Source organism: Apium graveolens, chromosome 2 (assembly GCF_009905375.1).
Source record: "Apium graveolens cultivar Ventura chromosome 2, ASM990537v1, whole genome shotgun sequence".
NCBI classification, from domain to species: Eukaryota; Viridiplantae; Streptophyta; class Magnoliopsida; order Apiales; family Apiaceae; genus Apium; species Apium graveolens.
Genome location: NC_133648.1, coordinates 232,161,320 through 232,176,333, shown reverse-complemented (window position 1 = coordinate 232,176,333; position 15,014 = coordinate 232,161,320). Strand labels below are relative to the sequence as shown.

Genomic DNA, 15,014 nt, shown 5'->3' with positions numbered 1-15,014 from the left:
ATCCGATCATTAAGGCACCTATGGCATTATTTCAGCCTTATAATGGACTAGCCACCCTAGCCTCTTATATGAATGGACTAGTCCCACTAGCCTTCTACGTCTCTATCCAATCTTCAAGGAATTTATTTGGAAAACCTTTGTGTTGGAATACAAGAAAGTTTATCTAAATTCAGTTTTAACATTACCAATAAGTGAAATCGTTTGGACTCTTTCAAGTCAAAAGTCATTCTTAAGTCCAATTCAAGAATTCAAGGAAAGTGAACAAATCGAGAGTACAAGTGCACGCCATGGGGAAATACTCAGTCAAATAACTCCTTTATCTAACAATTCTTGCAGTTGCTTCGCTAGTTCCTTCATTTCAATGGGCGCCATTCGATAAGGGGCTTTCGAAACTGGTTCCATTCCAGGAGCCAAATCAATCGTGAATTCAATCTCTTGATCTGGAGGTAGTCCAGTTAATTTATCAGGAAACACATCAGGAAACTCTTTAACCATAGGAATGTCCTCAATCTTTAAGGATTCCTTCTCCACGTCCTTTACGTAAGCCAAATAAGCTTCGCATCCTTGTCGTAATAATCTTCTTGTCTGAGTTGCCGTTAGAAACTTCTTATCCTGCTTCTTTCCCTGAAATATCACTTCAGCTCCATCCTTGGTTCTCAATTTCACTTTCTTATTTCTACACTCGATTTGCGTATCGTGGTTTGCTAACCAATCCATTCCGAAAAAAATGTCAAATTCTCCTAACTTCAACAGAATTAGGTCAGCAGAAAAGTGCCGACCTTCTATAATGATATCGCAATTTGAACAAGTCCTATCGGCGGTAACTCTTTCCTGATTTTCTACTTCTATAATCAGATTAGATTCTAAAGGGTACGCAACACAATTTAGTCTATCAATAATACTTTTAGAAATAAATAAATTAGTAGCTCCAGAATCCATTAACATTTTGACTTCTACTGAATTTATAGCAAGCGTACATGCTTCCACATCTGTATTCTGCACTGCATCTTTCATCATCAAATTAAACGTTTGCGCCCTTGGGTGGACTATTTGTGTTGGTAGATGCGGTGGTTCAGCAATCCTAAGAACATTTGCCTTCTGAATAGGCTCCTTGCAAATTCTTGCCATATGACCAACTTTCCCACACTTAAAACAAGTCAACTTCGGCTTTCCCGAACCACTCGTACATTCAGATGAATAATGTCCTTTCTGGTTACACTTGAAACACGTCACGTCGAGCTTATTACATATTCCAGGGTGCCTCTTTCCGCAAGTCCTGCATTCCTGAATTTGGGATCTATTGTCCGTTGTTGGCTGAGCAGCTTTCTGAAAATGATTCTTTTGCTTCCCATTTCCAGGCTTAAACTTCTGGAATATCTAATTCTGACTTCCCACATTCCTTCCAAACTTCCCTCTAAACTTGAAACTTCCCTAATCTTGTTCTGAATCCTCAAACTTTCTTTTCTTTCCTTCACTTTCCATTTTAGTTGCTTCTCTTTCTCCTTCTATGATCATGGCTTTCTGTACTAAAGCACCATAAGTCCTTATTTCAAGAAGAGCCACTTGACTACAAATCCATGGCTTAAGTTGTTGTTGAAATCTTTTAGGTTTCTTCACTTCTGTATTCATATACTCGGGCACAAACCTTGCTAACTCTGAAAACTTCACTTCATACTCTGCTACCGTCAAGTTCTCTTGTTTAAATCCAGAAACCTCATTTCTAACTGATCTTGCATGTAACTTGGTAAATACTTCTCTAAAAATAACTCCGTAAACTTCTCCCAAATTATAGCTTCTCCTTCAAGCAAGGCCTTAGTAGATTCCCACCAGTAACTGGCCTCATCCTTAAGATAGTAATTTGCATACTGCGCCTTCTTTTCATCCTTAACTTCCGCTAACTCAAAGGCCTTCTCCATTTCTCTCAACCATGACTGAGCTTTAATCAGATCTGGAAATCCAACAAACTCAAGGGGATGAATGGATTGAAAATGTTTGAAGTTCTCGACTCTAGGGGCTGAGGGTTATTACAAGAAGTAAAAGAGTCGGTTCATCATAGGGGTGTCTTGGTTTTGCTCTTGGTTTTGAGTTTGAGTTTCTTCATCTTGGTGATTTAGTAAAGTGGCCATCTTATAAACCTGATGAGCAATTATTTAGCAATACGATAGCATGGCATACATATCAATAAAGATTCTTTTAGGAATAGTTTTGCGGGTTATAAGTTTTACCCAGTTGCTCATGTAATCCTATTACTACATAATTCACTCACCAGTTAGGGTTCTCATATGGCATAAGGTATATCATCATAAAGATGTTTGAATATGGTCACTTGGAAAAATAGGGTATGCAAAACAGTTTATAAAACTTAGGATTCCGTAATATAAATACAAGGTGTATCGATAAATAGCTTATAAAATTCATCGGTTCTTTAAAAGATAACCAAAGTACATAGATAAATAGTTTAAGTAATATAAGTTCCAAGAATAAAGTACAATAGCATAGCAGGGTTAAACAGAGGAAAAACTCGAAAATATCCCCTATCTACCCCTAACTTATGCCTAACTACTACCATCATAACCAACACTACAAAAGATCATAATACAACATAAAAGGGATTCCAACATCTGACCAAGTGTCCCAAAGCCTGCCGATGCTGAAAAAAATAACAATAAAAACTACTATGGGCTCTACCAGATGTCCCGTCTGAAATCACACCCAAAGCACACATGGCGATCCAGGACCTCCCTCAACACAAATAACATCCAACGCACAATCTTATAAACTCTCCGGGCCTCGGCCTCAACATCACTGCATGAAGGTCCCTCCTCCAACCGTCTACGGGCAACCTGATCCACCATCTCAATACGAACACGACATTCGGGCTCTGGAACCAACATCTGTAATCTAGACTCTCGGGCCAACCTATCTACCAAGGATCTCAACTCAGGGATACGAGTCAACACAAAGTCACGGTCTAGGGCCAAGTCATCACTAATATGGATAGGTACAGGCACAACAGGCACTCTGTCAAGAGCTGGGGACTCGGGCATAGGAGTTGGAGATTCTGCCCTGACCTGTGGGGAATCAGGTAATGGTATCAGGGGAGAAACATGCATAAGGGCAGCACTGTCCTCGGACGGATCCTTCTCATGGTCTAAACTAAAGTACTGAGGCTCTTCCGGTGATCCCGGTAATAAACTATCCTCATAATCAGCATCACCACCACTACTAGGGTCCTGAGATGAAACATAAATAACAACCAAGAAAATAACATTAGGGTTAAAGAAAACCTCCAACTGACTCAATTCCCTAACTCTACTTACTATATTGACCTATTTACTTTACTTAGACTATACATAATAGTCTAACTCAACTCTATAGGAGTCGAACATTCTCGCAATATTAATTACCCAAATACCCTTTTGTCCTAACTTATCTTAGGGACAAGATCCTGTAGCTCTGATATCAACTTGTCAAGCCCTCAAACTCGGGGTTAGAGTGAGGACCCACAACACCAATAAACTAACAAATAATAATAAAATATGATAATCCCCGAAACTAACAGGATCTAAACAGGATAAAGTATGAGACAAGATTGCAACTACCAACCAGAATACAATATTATTACAACTCAAAATATTAATAAATTCAAATTGTTCGATTCCGACTTGGAATCGACAGATAACCCAGAAGTATCTGATTTAGCTAATACACTTCCCACTAACTTATTGTCGCTTGCTCACACAACATCTACATGCTCTGGCATCTGAAATCCCACAACATGATAGGGACCTCCAGGAACACTCTTGCGAGCGGTGCACCTAAGTCTGGCCATTTTCTTGATTAACTATCATGGTTAGAACAAAGAAAATAAATGAACAAAGACGCTCACCAAGTATCTATATAAGCAATTCTAAATATTAACATAATCAACACTAATTGAGGCATTTTATCTCTGAATAAAACTAAGCTAGGTGGCAGTATTCTTTTAATGGCTAGGTAAAGGTTTTGGAAAAAGGTTCCGAACTCTCAAGATTCAAAGTTTGGGAGAAAGCCGACATTAATCACAATCAATAACGGAGTTCTCAGGGAGTTTCTCATTTCAAAGGAAGCAATCAATCAATCTTCGAGAATCAATAACAAAGTAAAGTGGCAGGGTTCAAAACCAAGTTTCATAACTTTAAAGAAGATACTACTCATTTTGTTTCATTTCAAGTAAATTAAGAAAATTGCTTTCTCAAAAATATATATTTTCTTTTTTTATAATATATTAAAGATCCCTCGATTGGAATATCCATTTTTTAAATGTAATACGGGTGATCATCCCGTACTGGCCTCCATCCGGTCATTAAGGTACCTATGGCATTATTTCAGCCTAATAATGGACTAGCCCCGCTAGCCTCTTATATGACTGGACATAGTCTCACTAGCCTTTTACGTCTCTATCCAATCTTTAAGGAATTCATTTAGAAAACCTTTGACAAGAAAGTTTATCTAAATTCAGTTTTAACATTACCGATAAGTGAAATCATTTGGACTCTTTCAAGTCGAAAGTCATTTTTAAGTCCAATTCAAGAATTCAAGAAAAGTGAACAAATCGAGAGTAAGTGTTAGACTGAAAACACACGCTAAAATTACACGCAAATATACGTGTTCACAAGTATTATAAGATATAAATCAGATTCATTCCCACAGAGACTGGTTTAGGTTAAGTTCAGATTATGCACTTATGCAAAAATGTATGGTTATCGTTCAATGCTAAGATAATAACAAGTTGAGATGTTTAAAACTAAGGTTAAACTAGAATGCAATTAACTAAGATTAAAAGTGATTGAATTAACTATATGAGACAAATATTGGATTCTAACTTCACTACTACTTTATTCAAAGTCATTGTTCTTAACTTTAGCATGTAATGGTGATGACAATTAATCAGATAACACGAAACTAGTAAACGCCAACTTTCGTTGCACGAATACCCTACTACCAGACATCCACAAAAGAGATAGAAGCTGAATAAACACCAATTATGTTGAGACCCTATATGTCTATAGAATTTAACCACATAAAGGTTTAATGAACAAGTTATCTATCATGATTACATATGGGAAGTAAGATGGTTAAAATTACCTAAAAATCATGCATAACTATTATACATGAACCTATGCTAGCATGGCAAGTTCTAAACCTCTATATTCACTATCGCTTCAATAGAGATTAAAATGCTATCTTATATGTTAGCTACGCACATAAGACGAATAAGCACAACCAATACTAGGATATCAATCAATCACCACACACCAAGATATTCATCAAAACACTCAAATAATCACGTCTGTAAAAATTCATATTTTATTCCCTAAATAATTTGAATTAAAATAATTAAATAAGAAAATTACCTTGATTTCTGGGTAAAACTGATGATTGATTTAGAAAGAAGATTTTGAGAGCTTCATTTTGATATATTACACGCCTGAATCGGAGTTCGGTAACGTCCTCGTTCGTGCGTTTGATTCTCCGGAACGTATTGGTTTCTAGGGTTTTTCTCTGTAATTACTGTATTTTTACTGGTTGCAAATGAATAAACGAAATAAATGAAATAAGAAATATGCTATTTATATTTACGGAATATTGGTCGTTCTGGATCGTTTTGGTTCGTTAAATTAGTTGATTATCCCCTAAGTAACTACAAAACGATCCAAAAATAGATTACTTAGCCGCTAAGTAACTATAAAAAAGATACAATTTAATACCAGATTTGGATAATTATCAAAACCGAGCTTTTCATAAAGCACCATACAGGAAAATAATGTAAAAATATCCCGTCTCTCGAGAATACGGGTTTTGTTAATTTATCGAAATGGTTATCGTACCGAAAATCTTGCGCCGGGCCGCCCACAGGTCAAACCGTAATCCGGATCGAAAAAGTCAAAAAACGGAAAATGTCCGGAATTACCAGATTAGGTTAGAAAGGAGTTTTCGGAAGAGTTTCGGGTTATAAAAATGCAAAAATAGTTGAATTTGAATGATTCCCGGCTTTATAAAATAATTTTGGTAATTATTCAGAAAATAATTATTAAATCTATAAATTATTAGAAAATCATATAACATTCCAAAAATTACCAGAAAAATACCTTAATTATCTATATTTTATTCTGGACATATTAAAAATTCAAATGATCAAATAATATCACATATAAACACCCAAACATCAATTCCAATTATCATATAATTCACTAAAATTCACGTAAAATCACATAAACAATTCCAAATAATAATAATAATATTTGAAAATATGGGATATTACAAGGAGTGTGTTCCACAGTTTTCTTCCTTGATTCCACCTCGACATCCTTCTGCACCACTTTTTCAGCTACAATCTCATTTATGGATTTGGAAAAGGTGTAGATGCACCTGCATTTTAAACAGAGTTTTCAGACTTTTCGTCTTGCTGAATTTGGGGGCTTGCGACCTTTCCGGATCTCAAGGTGATGGCGTTCACCTGTTCGTTAACTTCCCTTTTGCCTGGATTGGCTTCTGTATCAGTAGGAAGCGTTCCTGATGGTCGATTCAATAAGGCGTTAGCAATTTTCCCTATTTGGTTCTCCAAAGTCTTGATAGAAACAGCCTGGCTTTGGCATATAAGAGCCTGTTTTTTCCACATAAGCCGCAACTCCTCAAATTCAGATTTTTCATTCGAATATTGACCTGCACCTCTATGAGTTTGTTGTTGAAGTTGAAGTTGTTGTCTTGGTGTATATTGCGGTTGTTGAAAACCAGGAGGGTTGAATTGCTTTGCTGCATACTGCTAATAAGGCTGTTGCATCGCACTCTGATTTTTGCTCCAACTGAAGTTAGGATGATTCAAGTTGTTAGGATGATAAGTGTCTGGAACTGGTTGTTGCGATCTCTGAAAGTTGCTCACAAACTGAGATGATTCACTAGATATAGCGCATGGCTCTGTCGCATGCGAACCCGCACACAGCTCACAAGCAGTAGTTCTCTGGTTACACCATAGTTAGCCAGATAATCGATCTTTATAGACAACGCCTTTAGTTGAGCAGTGATAGTCGTAGCTATATCCACTTCAAGAACTCCTGCTACCTTTCCATGTGGCAATCTCTGGGTTAGATACTGATATTCATTAGCAGCCATCAGTTCAATTAGATCATAAGCTTCCTCATAGCTCTTTGCCCATAATGCTCCACCTGATGCTGCATCGAGTATGGGTCTTGACTGTGCTCCCAAATCGTTATAGAAGCAATTGATGATCATCCAATCAGGCATTCCATGATGAGGACACTTTCTAAGCATCTGCTTATATCGCTCCCAAGCTTCACATAGAGATTCCCCTGATTGATGCGAAAATTGAGTAAGAGCATTCCTCATTGCAGTTGTTTTTGCCATAGGGAAGAATTTAGTAAAAAATTTCTGAGCGAGATCCCAAGTGGTGATAGAACCTAATGGTAGAGAGTGTAACCAGCACTTAGCTCTATCCCTCAGAGAGAATGGAAATAGTCTCAGTTTCACAACATCCTCAGACACACCATTGAACCTGAAGGTGTCGCAGATCTCTATAAATCCCTGATGTGCATATTTGGATCTTCTGTTGGAGAACCCCTAAACTAGACTGAATTCTGTATCCATTGAATTGTGACAGGCTTGATTCAAAGGTATTAGCTGCGATCGCTGGCCTGACAATGCTAGATTGAATGTCATTGACCTTGGGTTGAGAAAGTCTATCAACGCTTTCGTTGGTGCTACTGGATCCCCCATTATAATGAGTACCTGAAACACAAACAAGTAAACTGTGAAAGTAAAATAATCTGAGTCAGTGAACTTTAACGACCACTGATGTCAAGCACATAAACTTAAAATTAACATCGAGTCCCCGAAAGCGGCGTCAAAAACTTGTTAGGGAGAAAACACACACAAAAATTACATGTAAGTATACGCGTCCGCAAGTAGTATAAGATATAAATCAGATTCATTCCCATAGAGACTGGTGTAGGTTAAGTTCAGATTATGCACCTATGCAACAATGTATGGTTATCGTTCAATGCTAAGACAATAACAAGTTGAGATGTTTATAACTAAGATTAAACTAACATGCAATTAATTTAGAATAAAAGTGATTGAATTAACTATATGAAAAAAACATGGGATTCTAACTTCATTACTACTTCATTCAAAGTCATTGTTCTTTACCTTAACATGTGATGGTGATGACAACTAATCAGATAACACGAAGCTAGTAAACACCAACTTTCGTTGCACGAATACCCTACTACCAGACATCCACAAAAGAGATAGAAGCTGAATAGACACCAATTATGTTGAGACCCTATATGTCTATAGAATTTGACAACATAAAGGTTTGATGAACAAGTTATCTATAGTGATTACATAGGGCAAGTAAGATGGTTAAAATTACCTAAAAATCATGCATAACAATTATACATGAACCTATGCTAGCATGGCAAGTTCTAAACCTCTATATTCACTGTCACTTCAATAGAGATTAACACGCTATCTTATATGTTAGCTATGCACATAAGACGAATAAGCACAACCAATACTAGTATATCAATCAATCACCACACACCAAGATATTGAAACAAATTAACTATAGAAATCCATAATTAAATCAGTTAGAACCCCACGATAACGATTAGTTCATAACCGAACTCATCGTCACCATGGGTTCCAATGAAAACATGATATAAAACAATATAAGAGTACTAGGGTTCAAAGAAAAATCAAAACAAGCATCTGAAGTACAACTATAATGAAGAATACGAAAGTTTTCTTCTCCGTAGCCGTCTTGTGCTCTTCTAGGTCTTCGTATTTCTCTCCCTTAGCTCCCTGTTGTTAAAAACGTCTTTTTATTGTTATATATAGGCTCAAGGATGACCAGGACTCTCAAAATCTTCAATTTCGACTAAAATTAAGATTCTAGTGCAGAAACAGGGCCCATGCGCGCTACTTTCGGGCGCGGCCGTGCTGGAATAGTGATTTTTGGAGCGCGGGCGCGCTGGTTCTGGCGCGGCCGAGTTGGCCTCCTGGAAATTTTCTAACAATTCTTCTTTTGGTCGTATCTTGAGTTCTCCTCGTCAGAATTAGGCGATTCAACTGCCCACGCGAAGCTAATGAGATTCTCTACAAATTGAGAATGGCCTAGGATTCCAATTCTGATCTCTTTTCAGCATATTTCCATGAAAAGCTCATTTCTTCATTTAACTGATGCCTGAAATGCAATAACACAAAAATATATCACAAATACCAACAACTTGAGTCCAAAACACCAACTTAAACATGTAATTAAGAGTTCCAAGTAGATATAAAATCCACTTATCAGTAAGCAGGGATCATAAGTTAAAGATATTGATCAAACGTTAAACAAGTGTATAAGGTCGCAATAAGGATAGTTCCAAAGAGCGATACGTAACAAGGCATAAGGGATTATCAAGGAATCTAGGTTATCAAGATGTAACATATGAAAAGCTCGTAAAGACTATCTTTGGGTTAAGGGATTATGAGTTATCAAACACAAGGATATGGTATACATACTTGAGCAAGGGTTTACTATTAGGGTTGTTAAAAGGAATGATAACGGGCTTATCGCAAGGAACAATAACAGGGTTTTCATAAGAAATGATAACAAGTTTCATAAGAACCTTTACTCTATCATAGCATCCACAATAATATTTCTGTAATCAAACCATAATAGAAGGCAGAGTTACTTGCCTAAAATATCTTTCCTATTTAATGCAACCTGAGCTACTGCCACCTAAAACTTCCTTTCCTTTACTAGCCTGAATGCGTCCGCTATCCAAATCGAGAGAGAGAGAGAGAGAGTCTCGAGAGAGAGAGAGAGAGAGAGAGAGAACCGGGTGAAAAGAAAAAAAGGAGGAGAGTGAGGGCATATATATTTGCCAAGGGCAAATTTGTAATTAGCAAATTAAATTTCTGAATTTTTCTTTTTCTTTTTTTTAATTCTTTAATGCATTAAGCAATTATGATAATATAAACTATCTTACAAATCTGAAAATGACACCACTCTTATTTTTAAAATAAAGGATATGAAATTAGCTCTTCACCCCTATTTTAAAATAAATTTTTGAGCAAATAGATCATTTATTATGGATTTTATAAATAAATCCCAAATAATAGAAATAAATTCTATAAAATCATTTTAAAATATCATAACATCCAAATAAATCCAACTACAATTTTTAAAAAGTCCCTTGGACTATTTTAGAGATAATAAAGCAAATCTCACACCTTGTTCATATTTCCATAATTTAAATAAATATATATAAGGATCATCAAATCCTTATTTAAATCAAATAAATCTTTTTTGAAATATTTAAAAGCTCCCGAATTCTCAATTCTTACACGTACTTACAAATAGCACATATTCAGATAACCCTGGGAACCACAATTCACATTTATACACCTTAGCACATAATTCCCTTTTTAAATACTGATTACGCGAATAACAATTACTTGATAAATCAATTAGCAAAAATAACTTTTTAATTATAAACTCAAATCACAGACACGCAGAGGTCTTCACATTTATCACAACTTATTATAATTCTCAATCTTTTTATTATCTTAATCCTACTTACTTGATCCATTCTTTGAATAACGGATCCCATTCTACTTGACGGCCCGAGAATCACAGCTTAAGCCCTTAGCTGTCTCATCAAACTGGAACGAGACTCTGCACATTCCTTATTATTATTTTATAGAAATTATACATAAACTATAAAATCATTTGTCCTTTTATTTTATTTAGATAAATCCACGAAATAGCACAAAAACTATACTTTATTCATATAAATACATCACGAAAATCCCAGTCGTTACAATTCACATGCAGAAAGACATAATATGATAATATATACAGTGTAGTACAGAAGCTAATATTCTCCATGGCATACAACAAGCCACTCAATGTTGGGGCATTGATCCTAGAAGAACTTAACACAAGACTCACTATGTCATTGGTAAGTAGAGGTAAGTAAATCTTCTTTCCTAGATTTATTATGTCTACTTTAATTCATAAAGTAACAGACATACATAAGCTTGAAGGTATTGACAGAACTAAAATAGGCAGTTATAAACAAGTGTCCAAAATATTATTTGGTTCATTAATTACAAAGAATAAGGTGGAGGTGGCACTAAATCTTACTGATTTCATGTTAGAAATATTTAGGACCTACCCATACCCTATGCTTGACATGAGGTCAAGTGCAATAACTAATACAATTATGGTTCATGTGCCTGTGGAAGTACAAATACAGGAACACCAACAGGGGCCTTCCACAACTGAGACCCTTCCTTCTCTACAATTAGAAGTTTGGAAACCAACCACTTCATCCTCTCAACATGATGGAGTGAGTAAAAAGAAGAGAAAGCAGGCACCCTTAACTGTTGTGAATGAGAGTGGTGAGGACCAAATTCAACTAGAGTCTATCTTGGTCAAAAAGCCAAAGAAGGTAAAGAAAATTGAGCTGACCACTCATGGAGCTACCTCTGTATCCTTCCAAAAGGATGCAGTTGTAAAAGGGGGATCTAAATAGACTCCAGAGGCATCCTCTCAACATGTTGTATCTATTAAACAAAGCACTCTCCCTAGTGTATTTGTAAAGAGTCTACACCACTACTTGAGCACACTCAAGTTTATGAAAGAAGAAATAAGGATGACACACACATTGAGAGCACATCATGTGAACCTTCATCATCTATTCATGGGGAGCTTCCAACACTCAATGCTCAAATCTCTAATCTCATATCTCAAATTTCTTCTACTTACAATGAAACATTTGAATCTACTTCTCAAGTGTTGCCAACATTAAGGGACACAGTTCAAGAAACTTTGATCACCACCAAGGAATCATATTTAGTTGGTCAGATTATGCACTTATGCAACAATATATGGTTATCGTTCAATGCTAAGACAATAACAAGTTGATATGTTTATAACTAAGATTAAACTAACATGCAATTAATTTAGAATAAAAGTGATTTAATTAACTATATGAGACAAACATGGGATTCTAACTTCATTACTACTTCATTCAGAGTCATTGTTCTTAACCTTAGCATATGATGGTGATGACAACTAATCAGATTACACGAAACTAGTAAACGCCAACTTTCGTTGTACGAATACCCTACTACCAGACATCCACAAAAGAGATAGAAGCTGAATAGACACCAATTATGTTGAGACCCAATATGTCTATAGAATATGACAACATAAAGGTTTAATGGACAAGTTATCTATCGTGATTACATAGGGCAAGTAAGATGGTTAAAATTACCTATGAATCATGCATAATAAATACATGAACCTATGCTAGCATGGCAAGTTATAAACCTCTATATTCACTTTCGCTTCAATAGACATTAACACGCTATCTTATATGTTAGCTATTCACATAGGACGAATAAGCACAACCAATACTAGGATATCAACCAATCACCACACACCAAGATATTGAAATAAATTAACTATAGAAATCCATAAGTAAATCCGTTAGAACCCCATGATAACGATTAGCCCATAACTGAACTCATCGTCACCATGGGTTCCAGTGAAAGCATGATATAAAACAATATAAGAGTATTAGGGTTCAAAGATAAATCGAAAACAAGCATCTGAGTATCAACTATATTAAAGAAAACAAAAGTCTACTTCTCCGTAGCCTTCTCGTGCTCTCTAGGTCTTCTTATTGCTCTCACAGGCCTCCTTGTTGTTGAAAACATCTTTTTATTGATATATAAAGGCTCTAGGATGACCAGGACTCTCAAAATATTCAATTTCGACTAAAATCAGGATTCTGGTGTAGAATCGATGCTTGTCCTCAAGCATAAACAGACTCAGAACTATAAAACAAACCTAATGCATGAATGTGACTATGTGAATGCAACTATGTGAATGCAACTAAATAATAATACAATCGATTCCCTCAGAATAATCATAACCAAATAAATAATTCAATGTCTCTAAGAATGCAATAACTTAAAACAAAGATCGAATAAATCTCACAAATCAACTCACAAACCAGAATGTGCGTGTGTGGATGCTTAACAGATATACTCTCGAAACTAGATCAATAACCATAACTTACCTTTCATCAAAACAATCACAAGTTTATAAACATAATAGATGTTAAACACATAATGACTCACAACACCTCCTTTCTACTAGAGTTATACCAGGATTCATGCTATTATTGAACACATAACAAAGAAGCTTATTTGATCATGCAATGAATGAGGTCCCAAAATACTTATGCAATAATACTCATGTAGCGAGCGTTAGGTTAGCGGATCCCAGACTATCAAAGCCTTAGGTCACTAGGCACAAAGTCCCCTAGAACTTAATAACTCGAGTATTAAAGAGCTCACTCTTGATCAATTATGCATAAACACGTACTTTTTTTTCTTTTCTTTATTTCCTCTCATTCTTTTTTCTTTTTTTCAATAATTTCTGAATGAGTGTGTTTCGCACCATCTCACTCAACCCTAGACTTCTCATAAATTATGAGCCGGCTACTAGCCATTTGACGCCTAACCACAACTAGCATTAAAATCCAAGTTTTTATCCAGTTTAAAATTCATTGTTCTTTTGTCATTAAAAGAATACCAAAAATTCTAAATATAACCAAGTGATTCAATCTCAACAAGTAAACAAGTATGATCATGATCTAGCTCAAAAGCAATCCTATAAGACTTGTAATTTTTTTTCTGGGCATGCAAATCAATTCATTAGACTTAAATAACCCTCTATTTGGGCATGCAAATCAATTCATTAGACTTAAACAACCCTCTATTCGTCATCACCACACGCAAATTAACATCAACTTATCAATCAGAAATAGCTGAACCTAGGGGATCATGTTATATGCATGCACATGCAACTACATGGACTCACATAATAACACGAACAAAAATGCTAACAAATATGTCCTAAATGAACAATCATGCAAAAATATGAATGAACTACAACTAAACATGCAATATGAATCTATATAAATCTATATGGACATGGACACACACAAACTAATCCTTACATTATCACCCCTAAACTTAAAATTTTCAATGTCCTCATTGAAGGTAATAATAAGGATTTCAGGAATACATAGTTGTCAAGAGGATCACCCTCTTCGGGTGGAGGATCAGGTGGCCAATCAACCTCGACACCAGTGTCTCGGACAACAGCACCGAGAGCGTGTGTCAAATCTGCAGCAAAATGATAGTGAATGTCGTGCATGGCCTCCATACGCCTAGTCAATCGCCTATACTATGCATCACCAACATCAGTCCTATCAACTGCCTGCTGCGCATGAGAAGAACCCTCTGTAGGCACTGGAGGATCCGTCCGACCACTGTCTACATCATCAAGAATATATCCCAACCCCTTATCATGGGGTACAAATAAAAATGCATAAATCAAGTGATGTGGCAGTGGGTTAAGCTCAAGTGTGAGAGCTTCTTCAATAGAAGGTTGAAAATTCTCCCGAGAAAGTTTCAGCTCTGTTAATCCAAGAGAATCGAATGGCATATCCAACTTGCTCTTCCACGGAGGAGCATTCAAATACTGCAGTTGCTCTGCTCCTTCTTCCTTTTCAATAACTGATTCCCCTATTAAGGATCTCTCTAGGGTATTTGACTTTGGAAATTGCTCAAGTTCCGAATTCACTACAGAGTCGACCCACTCTACTTTAAAGGATTCCTCTTTAGCTGTGGGTAACTTTATTGCCTTGAACACATGAAAAGTGACTTTCTGATCTTGAACCTTCATCGTAAGCTCTCCTTTTTACACATCGATCATAGTTAGGCCTGTAGTCAAGAATGGTCTTCCCAAGATTATGGGAATCTTCTTATCTTTCTCAAAGTACATAATTACAAAATCAGCAGGGAAGATGATTTTGTCCACCTTAACCAAGACATCATCCACTATTCCTCGCGGATAAGCTATGGAACGATCAGCTAGTTGT

General features: G+C 36.2%; 1 protein-coding gene and 1 non-coding gene across 2 annotated transcripts; one reads left to right on the top strand and one right to left on the bottom strand.

The window, feature by feature from the left end:
• Positions 1 to 303: 303 nt before the first annotated feature.
• Positions 304 to 1,128, bottom strand: LOC141697571 (uncharacterized). Its single transcript, XM_074502008.1, has one exon. It carries the CDS (start codon positions 1,126 to 1,128, stop codon positions 304 to 306), a length of 825 nt encoding a protein of 274 aa, XP_074358109.1.
• A 6,154-nt stretch (positions 1,129 to 7,282) lies between these two features.
• Positions 7,283 to 7,389, top strand: LOC141709426 (small nucleolar RNA R71). Its single transcript, XR_012570003.1, has one exon. It is a non-coding gene; the product is annotated as a small nucleolar RNA R71 (small nucleolar RNA).
• The last annotated feature ends 7,625 nt before the right edge of the window (positions 7,390 to 15,014 follow it).

Excerpts from the sequence above, each read along its gene's own strand:
- LOC141697571 (XM_074502008.1), bottom strand. The coding sequence starts at position 1,128 with ATGGCAAGAATTTGCAAGGAGCCTATTCAGAAGGCAAATGTTCTTAGG.